Source organism: Canis aureus, chromosome 18, assembly GCF_053574225.1.
Source record: "Canis aureus isolate CA01 chromosome 18, VMU_Caureus_v.1.0, whole genome shotgun sequence".
Lineage (NCBI taxonomy): Eukaryota > Metazoa > Chordata > Mammalia > Carnivora > Canidae > Canis > Canis aureus.
In genome coordinates, this window is record NC_135628.1 from 31,004,059 (window position 1) to 31,017,093 (window position 13,035).

Sequence of the window (13,035 nt, forward strand, 5' to 3'; positions counted from 1 at the left end):
GTAAAAGTTATTTAAATTCTCTGACCTTGCTTTCTAATCTGTTAACTGAAGGTAATTATACTCACCCCATAGAGTGTGGTGAGGCTTAATACGATAACATTTGTTAAGTGAATAATCAGGAAAATAATACTAGTTATTATAGTGGTTATTATGAAAGAAGTCATAAGACTATTTATTAGAATTGGTACATAAAGGCAGAGACGGATGGGTCACATGCATGTATCAGAATTATCTGGGTGCTTTCTCAAGATATAGAATGATAGACCCCTTCTAAGAACCACAGAATATGAATAAATCTCCTCTGAGCTAGGATAGGAATCTACAACATTGATACTATAAAGCTTGAGCACCATGAGTATAGGAGCTGACAATAAACTTCTTGAAGATAAAGACTGTTTTATTCATCTTTGTTTTCCCACTGTCTTGAACTTGGGTGACCATCAATGAATATCTTTGTAATTAACGAATGAATTGATCTTGCTAACTAGACTTTTTACGATATATATGTGTATTGGAGAGGAACCAGAGAAACAAATGCTCATAGCAAAGACTTAGATCAGAGAGGACTGAATTGTGTTTCTTCAAATTCATGTGTTGTAGCTGTAATCCCGAAAGTAATGATATTTGAAAATGGGGTTTTTAGAATGTAAACAGGTCATGAGAGTGGAATCCTCATGATAGGATTAGTGCCCTTGTAAGAAGAGACATGAAAGAGAGGAAACAGTAAGAAAGTAGCTCTTACCAAACACTGAATCTTCTGACACCTTGATCTTGGACTCCCTAGCCTCTGTTACTGTGAGAAGTAATGTTTGTTTTTATGCCATTTAATATATTGTATTTAGTTATAGCATCCTGAACTAAGACAGAATGTACTAATTAAAAAAAGAGGCCAGGGTGGCTCAGCAGTTTAGCGCTGCCTTCAGCCCAGGGCCTGATCCTGGAGACCCGGGATCGAGTCCCATGTTGGGCTCCATGCATGGGGCCTGCTTCTTCCTCTGCCTGTGTCTCTGCCTCTCTCTTTCTCTGTATGTCTCTCATTAATAATAAATAAATAAAATCTTTAAAAAAAATCATGAGGGATGAGTGGAGGGCATATACTTTAGCTTGTTCTTAGAAAGAAAGTATGCACATGAAAACAGGGCAAATGAATTTAAGACAGATCCTTGTAGCTTCTAACCTAATGATTGAAAATCCATTATATACTTGACTTTAAAAGATTAGTACTTGCAAATATTTTTTAACGACCAAAACTTATAATTAGAAGATCTGTCACATGAGATTATAAACTCTAATGCAGATCATATGTTTTATGGATGGAAGTATCAAATGCTTAGGCAATTCCAGGTACATAGTCAGTAATCCATTAATATTTGTTGATGAATGAATGTAGAAGCCACACCTGAAATTGAGAATATTTTAATAGTAATCAAAATGTAGTGAGTTTTAGAATGAGTCATATATATGGGGCATATATTACAATGCCTAGATTGGACTTTTTTTTTTTTTAATTGGATATTTAAACAAGGACTACTTAACCCCTCAGTTTATTAGCTACCTTTTCTTAACAAAATGTTACTACTACTGATAATAATGTGGTTCTTTTTTTTCCACTGAGTATCCAAACGGGTAAATATAAAATTTGCATTACATTAGAATAAAGTTTTATATGTTATGCTTATGAATGTTTCCTATTTCCCTTCTGTCAATTTAATAGGTGTCGTTAAAAAAAGAAAGTCACTTGGAATTGACCTCTCTTTGAAGAAACACATTCAGTAGCTAGTTGTACTCATTTTTCCAAGGAAAAGTCAAAAGTGTTATTTAAAATGTAAGCCGAGACAAATTCAAATAAAATGCTAACTAGTCTAGCTTTTGTCCTCTTGTTTAAGGAATAATACAATCATAAATGACAAGAATCAGCCTTCAAGATAATTTATTATAAACGCAGTCCTTTAAAACTGCTGTTTGTTGTATAAACATAGCCTAAGTCTCACTCTTCTTAAAACTAAGCTTTTAACTCTTTAACCCTATGGTATAGATTCATCAGAAATTTACTCCCTATGAAGCTCTTTATGATCCCAACAGTCCTGATTCTTCCAGATTGTTTTATTTCCAAACTATAAATATTGTTTTTTCACTCCTCAGTGTGGAAATTCAGCTACCTCCATATTACATGCTTACTGAAGTAGAAAGCTGCCTAATCAGATAGGAAAACATTTGGCTGTGAATAAATCAGCATTTGTCGAGGATTTCAAAGTGTGAAACTAGGCAGACAAGCACACATCCTAAGAGCTCTGCTTTCTCTTGCTTCCCTGTAGAGAAATCAGAGGTTAATATGGCTGCCGCCACCATCTGTCTAAATACTTGAGTGTGTTGTCTTGAATTAACATAGCAGAACTAGTGGGGGAGGTAATTAAGATTTTATTTTTACATTTCATCACCAGATGCTCTACAATATAAATTTATCCATAAATGTTAAGATTGATTAAGATTTTAACAAGAACGATGAGTATTTAAAAATCAACTAATTCAGAATAAGAAGTAAAATTATTTTAATGTGTTAACTTGCAGTGTTCATGGATTTTATTCCTTTACTAAAACTTTCAATAAGGAATTGCTGTAGAATTTCTTGATAGTAAAAAATTTATTCCTATATATATATTCAAACAATAATAACTGCCATTGTCACTCATTGTAACTTTTTAAAAATATATTTTATTTATTTATTCATGAGAGACACAGAGAGAGAGAAACAGAGACATAGGCAGAGGGAGAAGCAGGCTCCATCCAGGGATTCCAGTGTGGGACTCGAACCTGGGACTCCAGGATCACGCCCTGGGCTGAAGGCAGATGCTCAACCACTGAGCCACCCAGGTGTCCCTCATTGTAACTTTAAGAAATAAATTACCTGCAACTAAATTGTAATTTCCATTGTTCCACTCTGTGGTCTCTGGAAAGATCTTAATTTTCATAAAATAAGCACTCATAAAATAAGTACTTTTCATAAAAGAAGCACTCAATAAATACCTCTTAAATAAAGCAACCTCACATAGTGACTGTTGAAGAAGCTTATGAACAAAAGAAAGTTCTCTACAGTGTTCTCCAGGAGCAATCAATGGGATTTTTTGCAAAGCTACACTATAGGGGGCTATATATAAGAATATACTTTTACCAAAGGTAATTTTTAGCTTTTGACCTAGAAAGGAATTCAATTTGCTTCTTATTAGGTAATCTTGTGCCAGTTATAAATTCAAGTTGATTATAAGTTCAAGTATCTGCACTGTGCAATAGTAACTAAAAAGAAAAAAAAAGAGTGATTTTCTCATCCTTCTCAAAAGTACAGAAAATTTTTGAAAAAAAAAACTTTATAAAACTTTTTTTTTTCTGAAAATGTTCTAACTTTTCCAAGGAAGAATCCACTGGCTTGTAAATAAGCTTCCTGCAGGAAATGCCTGTGTACTAGTTCATTTCTTTTTACTTCTAAAGCCTAGTAAAGTCCATAGAAATTCAAAAAATCTTTGCAGAATAATTGGACTGGCTGACAAGGGATTACTTGGTTGGCTTATTGTGCAATTGTCTTTTGATAAAAAACTCAGATAAAATTTATAAAACAGATTTTAATCTGAAACATTACTTCCAATGCTAATAGAGAACTTTACTGATAACTTAGTATTTAAATATATAATTGAAAGGTCTTGGAAATATTTATAACCAACTTGCTTTTCAAAAAGATATGCATAATCCTATAGTCATTGTAAAGATCTTTCCAAATAAAAGATTTTTTTGAATTTTTTATTCATAAATGTACATGCATAGTTGCAGACATGCTTAGCTGATAGATGAAAGAAAGAAGGAAAAAAATAAAAAAATAAAATAAAAATAAAAAGAAAGAAGGAAAAAGAAAGGAAAGAGAGAAGGAAGTTAAATTACCATGAAATAAATAACTAATCATGGTATAATTATCAGTCCATTTAATTTTAGTTTGGATTTGCATTGAATCTTGTGATTAATGTACCTGAAAAGTTTGCCATTTTCAGACTATCTGTCAAGCATATCATCCTTGGTTAAATATAACATGACAGTGATTTGTATATCAGATGATAATGTATTAGGAACAAGTTAGTATTTCCCTTAAATACTATCTGTAGTGAGACACAGAGGCCCAAGTGGTATGTGTCCCTGGAACATCAATCATGCATGATACTATATAGAAGTCTTGACTAGTTAGAGTCAATGGCATCACTGTAATCTAATGCTCATCTGAATGCAGGCATTTTCCTACTATGGAGATTTCATTTCACTTCACCCCCAGCCCAGTCACTCTTCAGCATCTATCATATTGTTAGCACATTCATTGTTAATGAGGATTCTGTAAAACACATGCTTCCTAGGACATATTTTCCCTATTATGATTTTCTCCCTCTCAGACAGGAAGCATGAATATTTGTAAGCATGTCTTATTTGGAAAGAAACTTATACTTAACCATAGGCTCACATTTTCTTTCTGAAAACTAAGTGGTTATGAATATTCCTGTAGGTTTTCAATAATATATTCCAGTATTTTTAGTACCCATTTGCAAATAGAAAAACTGAAGAGTGGAAATATAATGTGACATTTCCAGTAGTATACTAAAATTTGACAAAAGAATAGAATTGAGTGGTTTCTTTTTAAGATGGATTTAGAAAGTCTCTTCTGTAATATCAATAGTCAGAGTAAGGTGAGAAGAGGCAATTTTCCAAGCAATTCATAAAAACAAAATTAATCATGTTTTGAATTAACTGAGTTTTTGTGGAAAGCAAGTCTGGCGAACCAACTTGTGCATCAGTTAATCATTTCTGCGACTCTTAATTGAACTACAAAACCCTAAACAGTCAATATTTCCCAATCAGAAGAATCAGTGAAAATAACTAAGAAATGTATAGAATAGAATATGTTAATTTTACAAGAAATAACTTCAGACAGGACATTAATTTAGAACATTTATTTTGATGTTTTATAGAGTTCTACTTTAAGTGATTTTTTTCAATTTCAATTGGAAAGACCTCCAGAGGTATATTTTTCAGGTGATGGGGGTTAATTAAAAAACTCTTGAGAGCTACAATGTGGAAGGAATTCATTACAACCAATTCATAGTAGACATTTAATTATTTTATTTACCACATGTACTTATTTTATCAATTTCTAGGGCAAAATTATTCCTGCCTGGTAACCTAGATACAACGGAAGTTTCACTAACCTTTAGGCCTCTACGTCATTCAGCTCACTCAAAATGTGACTGTAGGGCAAGGAGAGAGGAGGGTCATAAGAACTCTCAAAAGACATTTCAGAATCCTTTGGTGATACGGAAACTGTATTTTGTATCTCTGGCTCCCTTTAACTGAAGCTGAAGCCTTCACAGACTGAACTGAGAAAACATAAAAATAATTCAAGAAATCCATCTGCCAATGATCACCAGAATTCAACTATCCCATTATCTGGATTGTGTGATTTTTAATATTTCTGGTTTTTTATTTGTTTGTTTGTTTGTTTGTTGTTACTGGCTTTTGGCTCCTTCATTTTATCTATTTATCTTAATTTTCCAATTCACTAGATCACAGATCATGTTTGGATTTGCTCTCTGGGCTTTAAATGAAAAGGACACTTCAGGCTCATGTTTTGCCTCTATCCTTGGGAATGACCACTAGGCTCATTCCTTAATGCACCCCTTCCTCCAATTTCCAGACTAGAAGACAAGAATTATACAATGCTTCCCTCCAGAACTGCAAAAAGATTAAAGTGCAGCAAGACATGTATCCCTATGAATCAGAGGGCATTATCAACGCTGGGGTACTGTCCTGTGCATCGTAGGATGTTTAGTAGCACTAAAACGTGGTACTCACTAAATTACTGTAGCACTTCCTCTAGTTCCAACATCCAAAAGTATCTCCAGATATTGCCACATGTCCCGTGGGAGCACAATCATCTCCATCTGAGAACTACTACTATAAACGCAAAAGAGGACAGTGGGGCAAATTTATCTGCTCAATATAATCTTGTTGGGTTGTCACTATATGGAAGGCAATGTTGCATGTGCTGTGAGAAACTTAAAGCGAGACAAGGTACAGTTTCTGTCCTCATTGAACTTTCAATTTTGTATAGGAGGTGAATACAAACAGCTAGAAATAGAATAGTGTGACAAAAATTAGTGATGTCTTAATACAATTTTGAGAAAGGTAAACAAAATTCTCATTAAAAAATCAAGAAAAGTGTTTCAAAATTTAGGTATGTATTAAAGGAAGAGTCGGATTTGAACAGGTTGAGATGGAAGGTTAAGGCCTTTGAGGCAGAAGAAAGAGAACATTGGAATTTAGTCTTGAGGAAGAGTTTGAACAGCTTTGAATTTCACAGATTTGGCGTTTCATTTAGTTCGTTATGAGGAGCCTTTCATTCAAGTTCACTTTATTTTTGATGAAGGCAAGGACATGATGAGAAGATGACATTAAATTAAGACCCTGTTCTCCTGATTTTATATTTAACTCTTCTCCTCCCCACCCATAAACTATGAGAGAGAACTGAGTTTGTGGCCACTATGGCAAATGATCCAGAGCACATCTGCTGGATATAATTTAATCAATGGAATGGATGGAGCTTATTATTATAAAATTGTCATTTTCATTATTTATTCATTCATAATTATTATTATACAAGAAAAATAGCTCAAGAAATTATCCCTTTGGAAAAGTATGATTTCAAGAAATAGCAAAATGTTTAGGTTACTGTTCTAAATTTTGGGTCAGAAATTAGCATCCAAGTATTAATAGTATGGAAATTGAAAACACAATTTAAATAAGGGCAAAGGAAATAATCTAAAGACCTCTGTTTGGAACATTGGTTCTTAACCTCTGAGGGAGGACTCACCTATCCCTTTGAATATATGATGAAAAGAGTAGTTTCCTCCCAGAAAAACACCCATTGGCACATATTCATAAAATTTGGTATAACACTTAAGGGTGAGCTTGACTTTTCAAATCCCATTCATGGCCTTTCTAGGCATCCATGATTCTCAGGTTATCAAACTCTGACAGAAATCTATAGCATACAAGACTTAGACCATTGCTGTGGGGACCTACAGAACACTAGAAGTGCCTAAAATCCCATGAGTGGATTCGAATCTGAAATGTCTAAATTTGTTATAAGTTTGGATTTCTGTTTAATAGAATATAATTAAAAAAGCATTTTGTTATTGTCCATGAAACTTCTAAAAGTTTAAATTATTTTTATTTGATAGAAATATTTCTGTACCATTTAGAAGCAATGTGATAGAAAAATAAAAAGAATCCTGAGGTGAAATCGAGAAGACTTTAGGGCTTTTCCCAAGCTGTTTGAACTTGGACTATTAATTTAACTTCTCTGAACTTCAGTTTTTATACTTAAAAAAAATAACAGAATATTGGACTATATGTTTTTTAGTCCTGTAAATATTATAAAATTCCGTCATTTAAATTAACTCGTCCAAATCTTTAAAAATAAGACAAAAAACTAATTTTCTAAAAAAGAGAATAGCTGCAATTATTTCCACAGTAACATATTTTCAGGAAGTGATTCAAAGCTAGATGTGGTTGTATTGCTAAATGACTGAATTTGCAAAAGTGGGCGATAATTAAGTCATTATGCTCAACCCATATTAATTATTGATGACTTCTCCATGATTTTGAGTCAGAAGAGTTTTCTACAAAAGCAATTCTGACTGGGCTGTCTGAATGATGAATCATCTCCCACACCAAGGTGGTCTTCCTCAGCTCCAAGGTACGCATAGGCATTACCAGGAAATTGGACTGGGGTTGCCTGTGTTGTACTTGGCTTTTAACGTTAAAAATGTGGAGGTGGGAGGAATCTTTCAGTATTGATATCACCATGCTTTAGCCTGTAAGAGCAAAAGATTTTCTCTGAGGAAAAGTTCTTGACATTAAAAAATAATAATAATAATGCACTCAGCCAAGGCTCTAATCATCTGAATGCACTCACCATTTGTGTGGCTTTAAATCTGGCTGCATGCATGCCAGGACCAAGGATCAGAAATGCATCTGGGTAGCAGAAGCTGGTCAGTGTAGTCTCCTCCACCCCCTTTTGTTGTCTGTTTTTGTAACACATGTTAGGCACCAAAGAGACAAACAAGGATAAAATGGTTTTCTCCTTTTCCATCTGGTTCTCTGCCAGAGATACAAAGCCCGAACAGAGCATCAGATTTCAATGTTCCGACTGCTGAGAAACCCCACTTTCTTGTTCTCTATCCATCACCATTTTTCTTCTTAACAAATATTTTCCCACCAAGTACAAAGCAATGGAGTCCAATAAAATACAGGGAGTACTTACACCCCTCCCAATCCCTGGCCATTAGTAATATATTTTTGAGATAATATCTTTTGTGGCTTATTTGATAGGAATGTAGTCTGATATAAGTGCTACAAATTCACAGTATTTTGGACTCCTGGAATTAAAAAATACAGATAGTTCTTTGGATATAAATGAATTCTGTTCTATGGGTTAACCAAAAAGTCCATTGTTTGGAGCTCATAGTATATTTCTCATGGAAATAATTTTAAAATAGTGATACAATTCCAGGATAAAAAAAGAGAGAGAGAGAGTGAGAGAGGAGGGAGGCAAAGAAGAAAGGGACAGAGAGAAGGAGGTTAAATCAATGTAGGACACAAAATATTTTATATCCTTTGCACATAAACATTTCTATCTGTTCCATAATGGAAACTGATAATTCCTTAGAAGTTTGGCAACAGTATGGAAGGCAAGGACTGCTTCTTTCAAGTGTGTAAACAATGGGTTTAAGAAGGAGATTACGGTGGCACCTGCCCTGTGGAGAGATACAGTGCTGCCATGTGGAAATATTGCTGCAATTTCCACCTCAAGAGCGTACAGGACCGCACAAGCTGAGGATAGCATGACTACTGCAGCTGTTCACCTTTGCAGAGCAATTTTTAACTGGGTGTTTTAATATCTGTCAGAGATTGTCAAAAAATGATTAAACCCCACTATATAAATAGTTACAATCTAGAAATTTGTTTGGGACTTTAGAGATCTATTAATATTTTCAACTGGCTAACTGAGCATCACTGTGTATTACTAGAGTAGTAATTTATTTAAAATTTAATCTTGAAAATTTTCAAACATTCAGAAAAGTAAAGAAAATAATAGAATGCATTTATGTTTATCTGTCATTTCAATTAAAAAAATCATTTTGGGGGCATCTGGGTGGTTCAGTCAGTTAAGCATCTGCTTTTGGTTCAGGTCATGATCCCAGGTCCTGGGATCAATTCCTCATCAGGGTCCCTATTCAGTGAGGACTCTGCTTCTCTCTCTCCCCACCCCCCTGCTTGTGCTGTCTCATGCTTTCTCTCAAGTAAGTACATAAAATCTTTTAAAAATCATTATGATTTTTATTATTTTCACTAGTTATCCTTTTTTCTTTTTCTTCATTCATTGCCAAGTATTTTATAAAACATAGGTCTCATGTTAAAGAACTCTAAAGAAAACAATTAGAGCTTCTTACACTATGACAACTCCAACATAATTCGCAATAAAAACAGTATTATTTACCATATAATAACCCTGTATATAATCATTGTCTAACCCTCATTGCCTATAAAATGTCTTTTTTGTTTGGTTCAAGTTAGTATTTAAACAAGATTGCCACACTCCATTTGGGTATTATGTAACTTTAATATATTTTTTTTTCTTGAGCAGTCGCATCTCTCTTTTCCCTATACCACTGACTTGTTGCCAATTCGTGTCAGTGTCATGATTGTCAGAGGATGTTTCTCCCCTTAAGCATCATTTAACGTATTCCTTTATTCCTCATATATTCTCTAAATGGGAATTAACTCTAAAGATGAGTAATTTCTTAAAATATAACAGTATGTTGATTTTGTCATTAGATGCCATTAAGACCGTAATTAAAGTAAACATTCTAGTATCTGCCATGACTGATGGAAGAATAACGTAATTAAAATTAAAAGGGTTCCCATATTACTTAACATTCATTACTTAGCACACCAAATGTCTCATATATGACCTGCTGTTCTTTTTTTATGACACCGACCTCCTTCCTACACTCCTTACAATTTGTAGACTCTGACATGGAGGTCCTTACTGAGAAATGTTGAGAGAGAACATTAAAGAGTTAGAAACCACATTTTGAAGGGTCCTTAATTGCAAAAACAAACATACAAACAAAAATCCACAAAAAAACAAAACAGGGCCCTTTATATATTTGACTTCTAATTGTACCTCTAAAATGGACTCAAAGGTGGTTCATCTATAGGTAAAAGACCATTCAGGATTATATTTGAATAAGCAGAATCACCCTAATATAGTAGTTAAAAATTGTAATAGTAAACTGTTGCTACATGACTAAATATTGGGTGAAACTAACTTTCAACTAACCAGAAAGCAAATGTAATATATGTTTTCCCTTCCCTAGTTGTGCGCTAGTTACCATAAATTAACAAGACACAGCTGAAAGGAGAAGAATGTGAAATGACATGAGACCTGAGAGGTGTGCCTTGACAGCGGAAGTATATAAATACTGTACTGTTATTTTTTTTTAATTTAAGGATTTTTATTTATTTATTCATAAGAGACAGAGAGAGAGAGACAGAGAGAGAGAGAGAGAGGGACAGAAACACAGGCAGAGGGAGAAGCAGGCTCCACGCAGGGAGCCCGATGTGGGACTCAGTCCCAGGACTCCAGGATCACACCCTGGGCCAAAGGCAGGCGCTCAACCACTGAGCCATCCAGGGATCCCCTGTACTGTTTGTAATATTCAGAATGTTCTTATGTAGATATTTTTTAATGTTTCCATTTTATATATGAGGAAGCTGAGTTATAAAAAGCTTAAATTGTTTTCCAAGATCACATATAATAAATGGAGTTTTAAGGAACTAAATTTAGTCAGTCGAACTCTTAACTTGTCTACTATTATACTGCCTCTCAATATAGAGTTAGAAACTTATTGTTATTTATTTATTTACTTGAGAGAGAGAGAGCATGCATATGCACACAAGATTTGCGGGGGGAAAGAGAGCATAGGAAGACAGAGAGAGAAAAATCTTAAGCAGGCTCCATGTGCAGATTGGGCCCAAACCTGGGTTTAATCTCATGATCCTGAGATCATGACCTGAGCCAAAATCAAGAGTCCAATGCCTAACTGACTAAGCCACCGTGCCCCCTGAAGCTTATTATTAATTTTATATGAATACCAGGAAGTATAGGAACTTCTTCTGACTTTCTTACTAACCTTGAAACTTGAAATATCTCTTAACCTGAGTGGTCTTTTAACGTGTATTTTTAGACCCATTAATTGACACCTATGTGTATAAATATAAATATTGGTCTTGTTTTAAACAGGTCATCAATAACCTTGGTCCTTTGGAACTGATTATTAATACTCCTAGCCATCATAGGGTTCATCATGGTAAGGAAATTTTATTTTTTTTCCTTCTTCATTTCTTTAAGAACAGTATTATTTTGTATCTTTTCATCACAATTAATCATCATAGTCACCATTCATTGTATACATAGATATCTTTCTTCCACTTCACCTGGATAAGCCTCATTTCCAAAGAAAAGATTGGAGGGGAAAAAAAAAAAAAAAAACACCTTTCTTGGATTTTCCTTTTTGTCTAGATCTCCTTGTTGCAATGGAAAACAAAACAAGTTAACCACCTGAGGCGATGCACACTTTCTACGTTTAAGGAGCCAGTTGAATGTCACTTCCTGACCCTATGCTGAGGATCATTCCTATATCCAGCCAGAAAGCTCTGGTCTTGAAAATTGTTGGATTTCAAGAAAGCCTAATAAGTAGCAATTAACTTTCTTGCCTAAATTCTGTGAGCTACAATAGCCTGACAAAGAAAAAATCCCATGTGGCTCCTGCCTAATGTTTAAAGACAGCAAGAAATGTTTACATGTGTATACCAAAAGACCTGTACAAGAATGTGCGTAACAGCATTATTTGTAATTGAAAAAAATTCAAAGCCTTATCACAGTAGAACATAGAAATTGTAGACCATGCATGTAATGGGGAATTATATAGCAATAAAAATGTCCAGGCTGTTGCAATTCAGGATGACCTAAATAAATCTCACAAACACAATGTCGAGGGTAGGAAGACAGTAATAAAATAATAAATATGGTTGTTCTTTTGTAAGTTTCCAGGCATCATAGTTAGGCCTGCCTTCCCAACGGATGAGTCCATTTCCTCCTGGCTGGGAGCAGAGTGGAAGCATAAGCCACCCTCCCCCACCAAGGAAGAGAGAGGGCAGAATCAGGCTGCACACAGTTTCCTTTTCCAATCTCCATAGGCCTTTCCTGGGGTGTCTGAGTGGGCTCAGCTGGTTAAGCGTCTGACTCTTGATTTTGGCTCAGGGCATGATCTCAAAATTGTGGGATCAGCCCCATGACGGGCTCCTCGCTTGGCCATGAAGCCTGCTTAAAATTCTCTCTTGCCTTCTTCCCTCTTCACCCCTGATCCATTCTCTCTCTTTCTCTCCGCCCCCACCCTCTGCCTTCTAAAAAAAAAGAAAAAAAAAATCCAAACTCCACAGGCATTCCCCAACCCAAGGGGACTGCTAGTGAAGGCCTGGAGAGGCCAAGGGTTATATATTGTACAGGACAGGTACCCTTCATATAAAAGGCAAAGTAAGGAGTGGAGAAGAATAAGTCAGAATTGAAGAAGAAACAGTTGCTAGTGTCCTCTGTTTCACTTCCGGGCACTTGCCACTCATACTGTTTTATATCTGGGTTCCTCAGCCTCAGCACTACTAACATTTTATGCCAAACATTTTGGAGGTGGGACGTTAGGGGTGGGCTACCCTGTCTCTTGCGTCTTCATTTTCAAACATGTATTTGCATGTATGTAAAGGCATGTAAAGGAATGACACAAAGACAGTTGAGTTTGTTGGAGCAATGGCTTGATCCCCTTGATTTACGCTCATGTGAATATGGTTGTATCTATTTATGCATTTTTTAATCATTAAAGGAACTAT

General features: G+C 35.0%; 1 protein-coding gene across 3 annotated transcripts in view; it reads left to right on the forward strand.

Moving 5' to 3' along the window:
• Window positions 1-13,035, forward strand: part of AGMO (alkylglycerol monooxygenase) — a 344,214-nt gene that overhangs the window by 148,440 nt on the left and 182,739 nt on the right. For all 3 annotated transcript variants that reach the window (XM_077856706.1, XM_077856705.1, XM_077856704.1), the window contains exon 6: window positions 11,396-11,462. In XM_077856706.1, coding sequence (XP_077712832.1) covers window positions 11,396-11,462 — 67 coding nt within the window. The remainder of the gene's footprint in view (window positions 1-11,395; window positions 11,463-13,035) is intronic.